Here is a 12,293-nt window from a genome sequence, read left to right on the forward strand (position 1 = left end):
ATTATTAAGGTGACAAAAATGAAAAAAATTTGTTTCGAAAAAAAAGGATTATTTACATTATTTTTTCTTATTCAGAGTCGCCACTTGGCATAATCCGGTGTGCCAAGTCACATTTGGAAAATCCTTTTCGAAATGGTTTGACTCTAAAAACTAATCCGCGAACAGAGATTCCTGCTAAGGAATTCTGTTGACCGAGGGGAAGGTGTTAGGCAACCCTTGATCCCGTGGTTCGACCACGGTCTCTTGGTAGAGCGTATCGGCTAATTTTACATTACAAATGTACAAACCACATAAACACACAAAACAAGCAAACAAACAAATCACACAAAATTCAAAACAAACCAAAATAATGTTCAGTCCAAATTATACAATCCAAAATAAAAGAGGTGCTGAAATATAAAACCTATTCTATTATAAACTAATACTAAACTAAACTCCACCCGACGTTCCGGGCCTTGATCACGAGCCTCTTTTGCATACATGCTACTTCGGGGCATTCCTTGGATAAATCAATACAAATCCTTCGGGGCATTACCCGGCCAAATGAGTACAATTTAAACTTTTCGTGCAATAAAGTTGAAAGTACCATTCATGCACATATTCAAACACTCCAACAAATCGTTATTCCTAAATTTGCCTACCCGGCCTACGTTTGCCTACCAAGTTTGACGTATCACAATTCTATCATGTTCAACATTATCAATATATCAAAATTAATCAATATTCATTTTCCTCCATTTTTAATCCCCACCCTAATTCATTCTCAACCACGTGATTAACCCATTTTAATACACAATCCACCAATCGAGAATAACAAAAATTCACCAATCATGCTTAGCACATCACACACCCAAATGTCACCAATAGTTCACATCAACAAACAAACCACGGTATCGAATCACACGCAATCACAATCACATAAGAATTAAATGAAAGAGAAGAAAGAATTGGACCTTAAATTTGAAGTTTTCAAACTCAATGTTATTCGAATAAAGAGATTCCGTACCTGAAAACCTCGAGCCAAACCTTAACACCAACAATCAAACTCGACAAATAATGACCCATTCACCGTCACTTTTTACGCCGTTATTGTTCACCGATACTATTCACCGGTTACTGTTCACCGACGCTCTTTTTTTTTTTGTTGTTGTTGTTGTTTTTGTGAGGAAGATTATTTTGTGATTGTTGTTACTGTGGAGAAGATGATGATCAAAAAATGAACCCCCTTTTTCCCTCTTAGAATTTTTCTTTTATAATGGGTATGGATTTATTATGATGTGGAAATTTTGGTGGGTCCCCCATATATTCTTTCTTTGTGGACGAGAAAAAGGAGGGAGGATCACATGGGTAGTTAGGGTGGTGATGGTGATGTGTCATTTTTAATAGGGAGGGGTTGTTAGAATAAGATAAAATTAGTTAGGAATTGTTATTTTTGTCTTTTTGTGAAGGGGTTATCACACGGGTTAGGGTACACACTAAGCCGAGGGTAAAATGGTAAGAATGCTTTCGGGGAGGGTCATTCACCTTAATGCCTCAACAGAATTGCAATATTCATCTTCTTATATTTTTTTCAAATAAAAAAATAAACAACTCTTGCAAGAAATAAAAAAACAATGCTTTTGAACGATGTAAGTTGTGTTTTCTTTGATCTTACTAGTTGATTTTTTGTTTCAAATTTTAAAATTGAATAGTTGTTACAAAATTAAAGGGATTCATTAATCCAATATTAATAAACACTGGGTTAATTGCGTCCCATAATAAAGGAACAACCGTTTTTTCCTTTTTTTACCTCTACCAGAATTACTCAATATACATAACATGATTATGTATATGCACGACGACTTATGTATAAGAAAAATTAAATTCAGAGAGAGAGAGATTTTAATTGAAAAAAAGGGAGTGAGGGTAATTATGTTTCAAAAAGGTAGAATTTATGTTATTTATACTAAAAATAATTGACCCATGTTTGGGCCTTGAACATGGAGTGGCCAGTCGACCATTTTAATTCCACTAAATAACGCTTTTCTAATTTGGGTTATTTTGATCCATGTAGTTCAGATACAATTTATATATCACACTGATACAGATCGTAAAAAAAATAAAGCAATGGATTCATGAGTGGAAATTTTATCATTGTTATATAGAATATGCATATTTTAGATATAATGTACATAAAAATTATATCAGTATTGTATAGCTGCCAGCAAATGACTACAAAATAAAATTAAAATTTAATGACTATTTTCGTGTTAATAGTTTCAGTCAAATTTTTATTTATATTCTTTTCCTTGTATATAATAGTTGGAATCGACCTTTGCAGTTGAGCCCAAAAGATCTCAGCCCATGTCTGTAATCAGGGACCATCTCTAGATTTCAAAACAAATATGAGAAAAGTGCATTTTAAAACTTTAGCATGCAAATCATGACTGCATTTGGTTTCAAATTATATTTAGTCTAATCATTTTTTGAATTTCTCATGAATCAAGTCAAATCATTATCACTATTTACATAGTCACGAGATACATCAACATCCTAGGGCAAATATGCGTTTGTCTTGCTTGTACAACAAAATACGCTTATTTTTATCGAAAATCTGCAAAACAAATTATGTTTATTCTTTTCGTCTTGATTACTTATTAATTATTAGGATTTAGGGGTATCAAAACGACTCTTTAAAAATATGACCAGTCTAACCCATTTAAATTGAGTTGGTTCTAATTTGACTCATCTGATAAAAAAAAAAAAAAAAAAGTTCATTTCGGTGTATCAAAGCTTTCAGTATGTGCAAGGTCTGAGGAAGGGTTCTACCACAAGGATGTATTAAACGTGACCTTACCTTGCATTTTTGTCAGAGACTGTTTCCATGGCTTGGAATCTTGACCCACTGATCAAATGACAATAACTTTACTAGTTACTCCAAGGCGTTCCTTCATTTGACTCATCTAATCAATTTATCGTGAAGCTAATTTGAACTAAATAGAGGTGATTAATAATTTTTTTTTTTACTTTAGTCAAAATATTTAACTCTTTTATTTGATATTTCTATATTATAGAAGCAGCAGTTTTGATATACCTGTCAGCTGCTTCAATCATGATTTTACTAAATCATCGCTAATTAATTATTATATGTCATTTATGTATTAGAAAATTAATAATATTTAATTAAAAAAATTAAATATGTATGACATGTCTGCTTCAATTGCTTCAACCGTAATTTTATTAAATATCACCTTTAATTAATTATTGTAAGTCATCTAAATATTAAAAAATTAATAATAATTAATGAAAATAATAAAAGAGACATAAAATGATAAATTAACCCTTGATATTTTAAATTAACTTGACATCTTATATGAGGCCACTTAATTTTTTTTTCACAAATACTTTTATAGTAATTTTACCATATCACTTCTAATTAGTTGTTGTAAGTTATTTAACACATATAACTGCTTCGCTGCTTCAATCGTGATTTTACTATATCACCCCTAAATAGTTATATGGTCATCTAGTCGTTGTGCTACTTAAATTGACATTTATGATTTATTACCTCACTTATAAAAGATGATAAGCGGGTAACAGATCAACATGTTTACTTGTGTTGTCTGCTTAGATATTTTCTTTTATATTTATTTGTCTTACTTTTTTTTAAATATTTTGTATATTAGAGAATCACATAAAAGTATTATAAGTCATAATAATTAACAACTTAAAATGATTAAAAAGACAAAAAAATTTAGTTGACTCTCTAAATTTTATTACTGCCGTGTAAATTGGAACAAAAGAAAAAGTACCATAAATCACAATAATTAATAATTTAAATATTTAAAAAGTATGTAAAAATTTTAGTTATCTCTCAAAATTTTATTAATACCACATAAATTGAGACAAAGGATGTAACATATATTATTTAAAAATTATATAAAAAATATTATATATCACAATAGTTAACCTAAAAATGTTCTTTCGCATTTAACCCGTGCTAACACAGACCCTATCCTCCCTAGTGATATTAGATAACATGAATAAATAAATAAATAAATAAATAAATAAAAAATAATAAATAAATAAATAATTTTGTTTGGTAAGCAAATAAACTACAAGAAAGCGAAATAAAAAAAAAAAACACTATGTATGCGAAGGTTGGATGATGAACATTATTTTTGCCCATCTTCATCCAACTCATCTCAATCCAAGAATATTTTGGACTAATCAATGACTAACTTAACTATTAACGTTGTCCTTTTTAATCAGTTCAAATTCAAACACAAATTAATCAATCATTTGACATCCTTATTAAGCTACTTATTTATAAAATTTAAACTTATTTTAATCAACTCACATTCAATTATTTGATAGCCCAATTTGTTCTCCTCATCCGAAGGAAATCTAGGAGGTCGTCATGGGATCTAACTTTTGCTTATTAACATGCTTCTTTTCAGTCTTCACATGAACTATCCTATATATATCTGTCCTTTCACAAATAAAATATAAAGCGCTTTTCTCTCAAATTTGTTAGAAAATACAGTTACAGTCTCCATGCAACAAAATGCATGTGCACCTATCTTCCTTCCCAACTATTACGAATTTAAATTTAACGGGTTCAATATCTTGAGTATATCAAAAATATAAAATTTAAATTAAATTTTATTTTATATACGGTGAACCTTTTTCCAGAGTTTTTATGTGTGTATGACTAGTAGGTTGGAGTTAGGGATTCATCTAAACCTTTTTGGTGGAAAATTATATTATTTATATATGGTTAATTTTTTTGTATGCATACATAGTAGATGTCAAACCCCTTTAGCTTGTTTGAATATTTATTTCTTTATATTTTGAACTTTTTTAGTAAAAATTCTGACTCCGTCACATTGCAGAACTAAGTAAAATGAGTTGAATTGAACTCACTTTTTTTCAATGAATTTTAGCTTCTTTATAATAAATCATATTCAGCCAAATTAAGTGAGCAAAACCACCATCTTCTGATTAATATTTCATCTTGACGTACTCCTCTTATTTGATATTTCCACCCTGAATCCTAGAGTTAGATGGCCAGGTGGTCATTCAACTTGGTGATATATAGTTGATCATTAAAGAATATAGTTATCTAATTTTTTCTGGTCACGCAAAAACCTCCATATGGTTATCTTAGCCGAATTCCTTGTCTCGATGAAAATTATTGACATGACATATTTAACTTTAAGGAAAACATTTGAAAAATACTAAATTTAGCTCCTGGACCAATATAATTATAAGGACCCAACCAATCAGATGTTGCCTTACATGACTAATAACGCATTTTATTCCAAAAAAAATCCCAAAAAAATCTCAAACATTCATATTTTATCTAGGTAAAGTAAAATAACTTCTGAAAAACAAACAAAAAATGTAGAGACTTTATTGAACAAATTACCAAGATTAAGTGACCATCTTAGCATGCAATGGATAACGTATGTACAACTAAAGTTCTATGCAAATAAGACTAATAACGGTAAACTAGAACCTCTTAACAGAATTTTTTTTCCTTGCAATTAATAGGAGAACTAAATTGAATCTATATATGTCTGCATTGATTAGGTTATAACTAACTAACTTTTTTAACTGCAAAAATTTTTGAGTACACTTCTCTTCATATGTTTGATCATCATCAAATTTTTAGTACTCATCCAAGTCAGCTTTAAAAATCAACCATATGATTTTTTTTTTTCTTTTCATGCATGCAAAGGATCACCTATACAATGTTTTCATCTTTTTAATTTCTTAGATAGAAGTAACGCTTTCTTTTCATAGTCTTTTTCTCTCAACCGATTTTCTTGCTTTATACTACAAAATAATCTTATCTTGTAACTTCCCATAAAGTACTCTTTAGCTTTCGTAAAATATATTCCGTATCCAAATTTAGTAAACCACCACCTTTTATTTCTAACTTATTAAATTCCCACCTGGGATCAATAGTATTATTACTATTTTTAGAAAGTTTCCTTGTACTCCAATCACTATAAATATTGGCCCCAACAAGTGACCAATGCATAAGCAACATATAATACATTTCTCCATCAAAATATAATGGTTTCTTTCCAGAGAATAGTTAGTTTTATTTTTGTTTTCTTTCTCCTGTCCTTAGCATTTGCATGTGAAGCTAGGGTTTTACATGAGAATAATGCAAATGAAGAATTTGTTAGAGTTCATGGTGCCCATTTTGAACTGAATAATTCACCTTTTCTATTCAATGGTTTCAACTCCTACTGGCTCATGCATGCTGCTGCTGAGCCTAGTGAGAGGTACAAGGTCACCGAAGTCCTCCGGGAAGCATCCTCTGCAGGGCTCTCTGTATGTCGTACTTGGGCTTTTAGTGATGGAGGCGATAGGGCACTGCAAATTTCACCTGGTGTTTATGATGAACGTGTTTTTCAGGTCCTTCCTATGTTTCATTTTATATGAAACTCACTAACTTACACCTTTCTATATATTGATTGAGAACTATTTAACTTTGATCAACTTCTAATTTTATACTTAAGGACATGTTTTCAAAGCCAAAGAAACGTCAGTTCCTGTAAATACCACAAGCTTTTCGTTTTCAACTTAACTCCACAAGTACTTTTAACTAAAGGTACTTTTGGTATGTAACAAAAATCTCTTTTTGTCTCTCTTGAACTTTATATATACTCAAACAATGGAAAGTCATAGGCATACTACATTGTAAATATAACATTTTCTATTCTTTCTTTTTCTATTTGAATTTATGTGAAATATCATATGCCATTATTTAACAAGTGTATTTTGTGGAATATAGGGTTTGGATTTTGCGATATCGGAGGCTAAGAAGTATGGAGTTCGTTTAATTTTGAGTTTTGTAAACAACTACAATGACTTTGGAGGGAAAGCTCAATATGCTCAATGGGCGCGAAGTGCTGGAGCTCAGATAAATGGAGAAGATGATTTCTACACTAATTATATTATTAAAGATTATTACAAGAATCACATTACGGTAACAAAAACTTAGCATTCATTAATTAACACATGCTAATTTTAATTAGGCTGATGTTAAATTTTCAGGATTAATTAAGTACAATTATTACTCCATTGCAGAAAGTTGTTACAAGGTTGAATACAATTACTGGATTGGCTTACAAAGAAGATTCCACTATCATGGCATGGGAACTCATGAATGAGCCCCGCAACCAAGCTGATTATTCTGGAAATACTGTTAACGTACGTAACCCTAAATTAAAAAAGTTAAATTCTCAAATGATCACTAGATCAACTAATAGTTTTTATGTCAGAAAGTCATTTTTTTAATTGAAGAAAATTGGATTCAATAAGAAAGTTCACTTTGTGAGATACTAATTGATCAACCGATCTTATGATAAATCAACCCTAATTTTTTTTAATAATTGTTATTTAATTAGTTGCTAGTTCTTTATTTGGGTTCTTGTTGATATTATTACTGCAGGCTTGGGTTCAAGAAATGGCAAGTTATGTGAAATCACTTGACAATAAACACTTGTTGGAAATTGGAATGGAGGGATTTTATGGTGATTTAGTGCCCGACAGGAAATCAATTAATCCTGGTTACCAAGTTGGGACAGATTTTATTAGTAGCAACTTAATCAAAGAGATTGATTTTGCCACTATTCATGCATACACTGACCAATGGTATGTTGAGCTATTCTTACTTCATAATTCATACGATTATATTAATAATGCAACAAAACCAACTAATAACAGTACTAAAATAAAGATATTGATATAATATTTACATGACAAGTTGACAACAAATCGTGTTATTCCTAATTTAAATTTTAATGGATTCATATCCTTTTAAGCCTTTTAGCACTACTAAACATATATTACACCCTTTTGAAATTATGATCAGAATTTTATAATTTATTGATTTTTTTCGTGTTCTTTTAGCATGAACATATTATATTGTGCATCGAAGTTTTATTTTTATTTCTGAATAATTGTTTAGTACTTAGTAAAACTTATTTTTTCCCTTTAACTAGTGCGACTATATATATATATACAGATATGTAACATATTAAATTAAAAGAAAATCCTTTTTCAAAATATTTTGACAAAATTATTCATGAGTCAATTTAAATTACATCTCAACCTAATTTTTGATCAACTTAAATGAGTTGGTCTGAAAAGGGCGGAACTAATAAATGAACGGGCCAAAGACGTGCCAAAACTTGAACAGGTTGGGCGCGATGCTTTCGTGAGCTAATTTTATCACTCCCAGTGATACCTATATATAAAAGATAAACCAAAAACCATAGGATTATCCAATTTGTTGTTCTGATTTTTAGAGTAACAGAAGTATCATGTATAGCGTCACTACTCACTTTTTATATAAAATACCCTTAACTGTATATAAATAAATAAAAATCTATACACGTATATAAATACATCATCAATATTATGTTATATCTAGTGACATAATGCACTACTAATCCTTAACTGTTTTTCTTTTTTTTTTTTTGGGGGGGGGGGGGGGGGGGGGGGGTAAATTATAGGTTATCTGGTCAAAGTGATGATGCTCAAATGATATTCATGCAAAGGTGGATGACAAGCCATTGGCAAGACGCGAAAAACATACTGAGAAAACCATTGGTTCTAGCTGAATTTGGCAAGTCGAGTAAAGATCCAGGATTCAATCAAAATGTACGAGAAACATTTATGAGCACTATATATCGAAACGTTTATAGTTTTGCTAAAGATGGAGGAACCATGGCAGGAAGCTTAATATGGCAGCTAGTGGCACAAGGAATGGAAAACAATGATGATGGTTATTGTATTGAATTGGGACAAAATCCATCTACTGCTGGAATTATTAGTGGTCAATCTCATGCCATGACAGCCTTGGCTCATTTGGTTCTGCTCTAGGACCATAACAAAAGAATTATACTTAATTAGTTTCGGGATCAGATATGCTTGGATGACGTTTATTTTTTTTATTTTTTTTTTAAATAGAGATAATGTGACTTGTGGTCCGATCCCTATGTTATTGGTAAGTTCTAATTTCCGTCCTTTGTAATAGTTGGTTAAGCATATTTAACTTTCAAATAATTAATTAAAATGTATGTTTCAATCCTTTTGTATGAAAACATGTTTTATTTTAGTGGCTATGGAGGAAAAGATTTTCATTACGAGAGATTCTTGGATGACGTTTATTTTAGTCATAATTGAAATTCATATAACCATGCAAAACTCTATGAAGTTCATTAAAATCAAATATGTAATTTTCATATTGCTGGGAAAAAAAGAGAAGTTTTACATTTGGTCATCCTGAGTATCAAATTAAAGGGACGGTCATTTCATTGTGAGCATTTTTTTTCAAGGTTGTGATTTTATGATCCAGAGTTATTAAATCAATTCCAATTATACTAATTAAAATTATCCGAATCGTATTGATGACATAAAGAAAAAACTTAATTATAAGAGGTTCTAAAACTTATTTACAATAAAATATTATATTTGTGACACAACGACACTCTTACTTTCTAATTGTATATAAATCAAAGAAGCATAGATAAATAGTTGATGTAGTTAGGTGAAATGAGTAGAAATTGAAAATTAATCTAGTCATAAGTAGATAAAGGGATAAATGTACGCATAGGAGGAAAATTTTTAAGAGATAAGGGAAATAAATATCCTGATTAATTAATATATAAAAGAAAAAAAATTATCGTACTGTACTCACTCTTTCAAGCAACCAACCTTAACAAAATTCTCCCCAAGGCCCAAATCCACCTCGTCCCCACCCCACCCCACCCCCAAAGAGACATAATTAGAACCTTGTAGTTTCACTTTTATTTGTCGTATTTTACTTCTCCAAAGCGAAACTAACGTAATTTTTCATTATATAAATATGAGAAGGGATATAATTTGTAGTATTCTTCATATAATTATTGAATATCTAAATTTGAAATATTGAATTATTCTAATTTAATTTATCTTTGAAGATTTATTAAATTGACTCTTGCAAAAAGTAAAATGCGATAAGTTAAAGTGAATGAAGAGAGTAATAATTGTGGACACATATATGGAATACAGTCAAATCTCATTGTAATAGTGTTGTTTGTCTGAATATTTTTGGTCAAATTTTGAAGATAAAGGGAACGGAATATCCTGATTAATTAATAAGAGAAAAAATTATCACAATGTTTTCATCCATTCATTCGAGAAACCTTAACAAAATTCTCTCCAAATCCACCTCGCCCCCGCTCCAACCTCCTCCCACCCCCTCTCCACCCCCACCCACCCCCCTAAAAAAAGAAGAAGACATAATTTAGAACCTTTTTACAATATACTACTCCCATTTGTTAGGATCAAACTAATTAGGTGTCATGCGGAAGTTAATAAAGCAAACGTTGGAAGACCACATAAATAAAGACATGCGAGAAATACACAAAAAAAGACACAATGATTTCACGTGATTCGGTCAATCAACGACCTACGTCCACAAAAGAGATGATCAATCCACCATATAAAAAAATTATAAAATATCAAGGGACATACAATTCACTCAAAATAAAAATGAGGTTCTCAAAAGTGATACCGCAATATTTGTGTCTTACACCATTCACTTTTGCATATTACGCTTCGCCTCTACATACTAATATTATTACATAGAACGTATAATATAAGAGAGCATGAAAAATCTTTTCAACCATCATTGTAGTAAAATATTTTTATTGATGAATGTTATTGAGAGGATTTGATGGTTATTGATAGACTTTTACTTATTTTTAGCCTAAAACAAAGACTTCAATTGCCTTGACTTCTCTAACATTAAATGAAGCTTTGCGTTTGCTGTTTACTTTAAACATTAATTATTACTATATGATTCATATGATATCACTTATCACATAATACAGCAGACTTTCTGCAAAGTTGTCCATTTTACTTCCATTTTCTAACTGCTAATGACGTAGTAAATCATAGCTAAAATTAAAAGAGAAGATAAAAGAAAACTTGAGCTATTGGATTTTCAACTTTTCTGCATTCATTTACATATATTATAATTTCAATCGTGTCGTAAAAATGGATGTTAGGCTTAATTTGATAAAAAAAACTAGCTAATTAATGACTGTAATTGTCTAAAACCATACAAAGTGAACAGTCTTATCCGTCAAAGTGGACAATCAAACATGTTCTTCTATTGATAGTTATATTTCCTTCAAGGCTTGAAGCATCTTTCACAAATTTGGTCGTAATAAATTATTTGACAAGACTTGATGTTTATTCTCTTTGGCAATTAATTACGTATTATGCCTTTGCCTTGAACACATTCAATTCCAATTATAATTGGTGAAAATATCTCGTGTGTAAAATTGAAGATCTCTTCCATTTAAAACTTAAGATCTCTGATAAACAAAAAACATAAAACAAGAAAACAATTTTGTAAAGGGTTACAAAACATTATCATCGAAAACATATTTCTTTCATGGGCAAATCTAGGGTATTGAAAGATGGAAGGGGATCGTTGAAAAATTACAATGAATATATAAGGTCAAAATTATTTTTTATATATCTATAGTAATACTTGCGTTGTTGAATCTTGGCTTCTTCGCATGACTATTTTTTATGTTTTGAAAATTTTTGACTCCCCCACAGAGAATGTTAACAATTCTAGTGGATATTTCTACCTTAAAACAAGACGTTGAGATAACTGAACAACATCATTTATTACTACTACGTACGTAGAAGGTGATGCCAAGTAGAGCAAGCTGGCCACATGGAATGCATGCATAAGCCATTTTCATAGTTTTTAGCAGTTATATTTAGGTTTGCTTCTGTCATGCATATTTTATGGATTATTCACTTAGGATGTTATCCATTTTTTCTCTTTCTTAACTAATCATTTTCCAACTATTCACCACATCTATCAACTTCCTAATTAGCTCATGCCCTTTCGTTTTTTTCTATCAACTTGAGGCAGATTCAAGGTATTTCACTTGATGGATCAAGCTTTAAGTTTCGTAACAACTGAATACTGAACTTAATTATCGGTTTATATCTAATATTTGTTATTCCTTTTTAATGAATTTTCACATGGATATATTCCTAAAAAATACTGGGTCTGGATGAAGTCGGTGGCGAAACACTAGATTTGCTCATTTCTATACATTTGTTTTCGTGAATGATAAATGTAAATCGTATTGTGTTGTATTATTGAGGTCAAATTTCAAAATGATTGAATATCATCTGAACCTAGAAAATGAATAATCAAAATTTAAATTTCTATTTCACTTACCATTATATATACAATAGATATTCACTCTGGCCCC

The 12,293-nt window shown here is 30.4% G+C and overlaps 1 protein-coding gene across 1 annotated transcript; it reads left to right on the forward strand.

Moving 5' to 3' along the window:
- Positions 1-6,063: 6,063 nt before the first annotated feature.
- On the forward strand, positions 6,064-8,961 carry LOC107856055 (mannan endo-1,4-beta-mannosidase 5). Its single transcript, XM_016701054.2, has 5 exons — positions 6,064-6,411; positions 6,791-6,985; positions 7,087-7,209; positions 7,451-7,653; positions 8,517-8,961. Exons 1-5 carry the CDS (start codon positions 6,064-6,066, stop codon positions 8,884-8,886), a joined length of 1,239 nt encoding a protein of 412 aa, XP_016556540.1. The 3' UTR covers positions 8,887-8,961.
- Positions 8,962-12,293: the final 3,332 nt, after the last annotated feature.

Source organism: Capsicum annuum, chromosome 1 (assembly GCF_002878395.1).
Source record: "Capsicum annuum cultivar UCD-10X-F1 chromosome 1, UCD10Xv1.1, whole genome shotgun sequence".
NCBI lineage: Eukaryota > Viridiplantae > Streptophyta > Magnoliopsida > Solanales > Solanaceae > Capsicum > Capsicum annuum.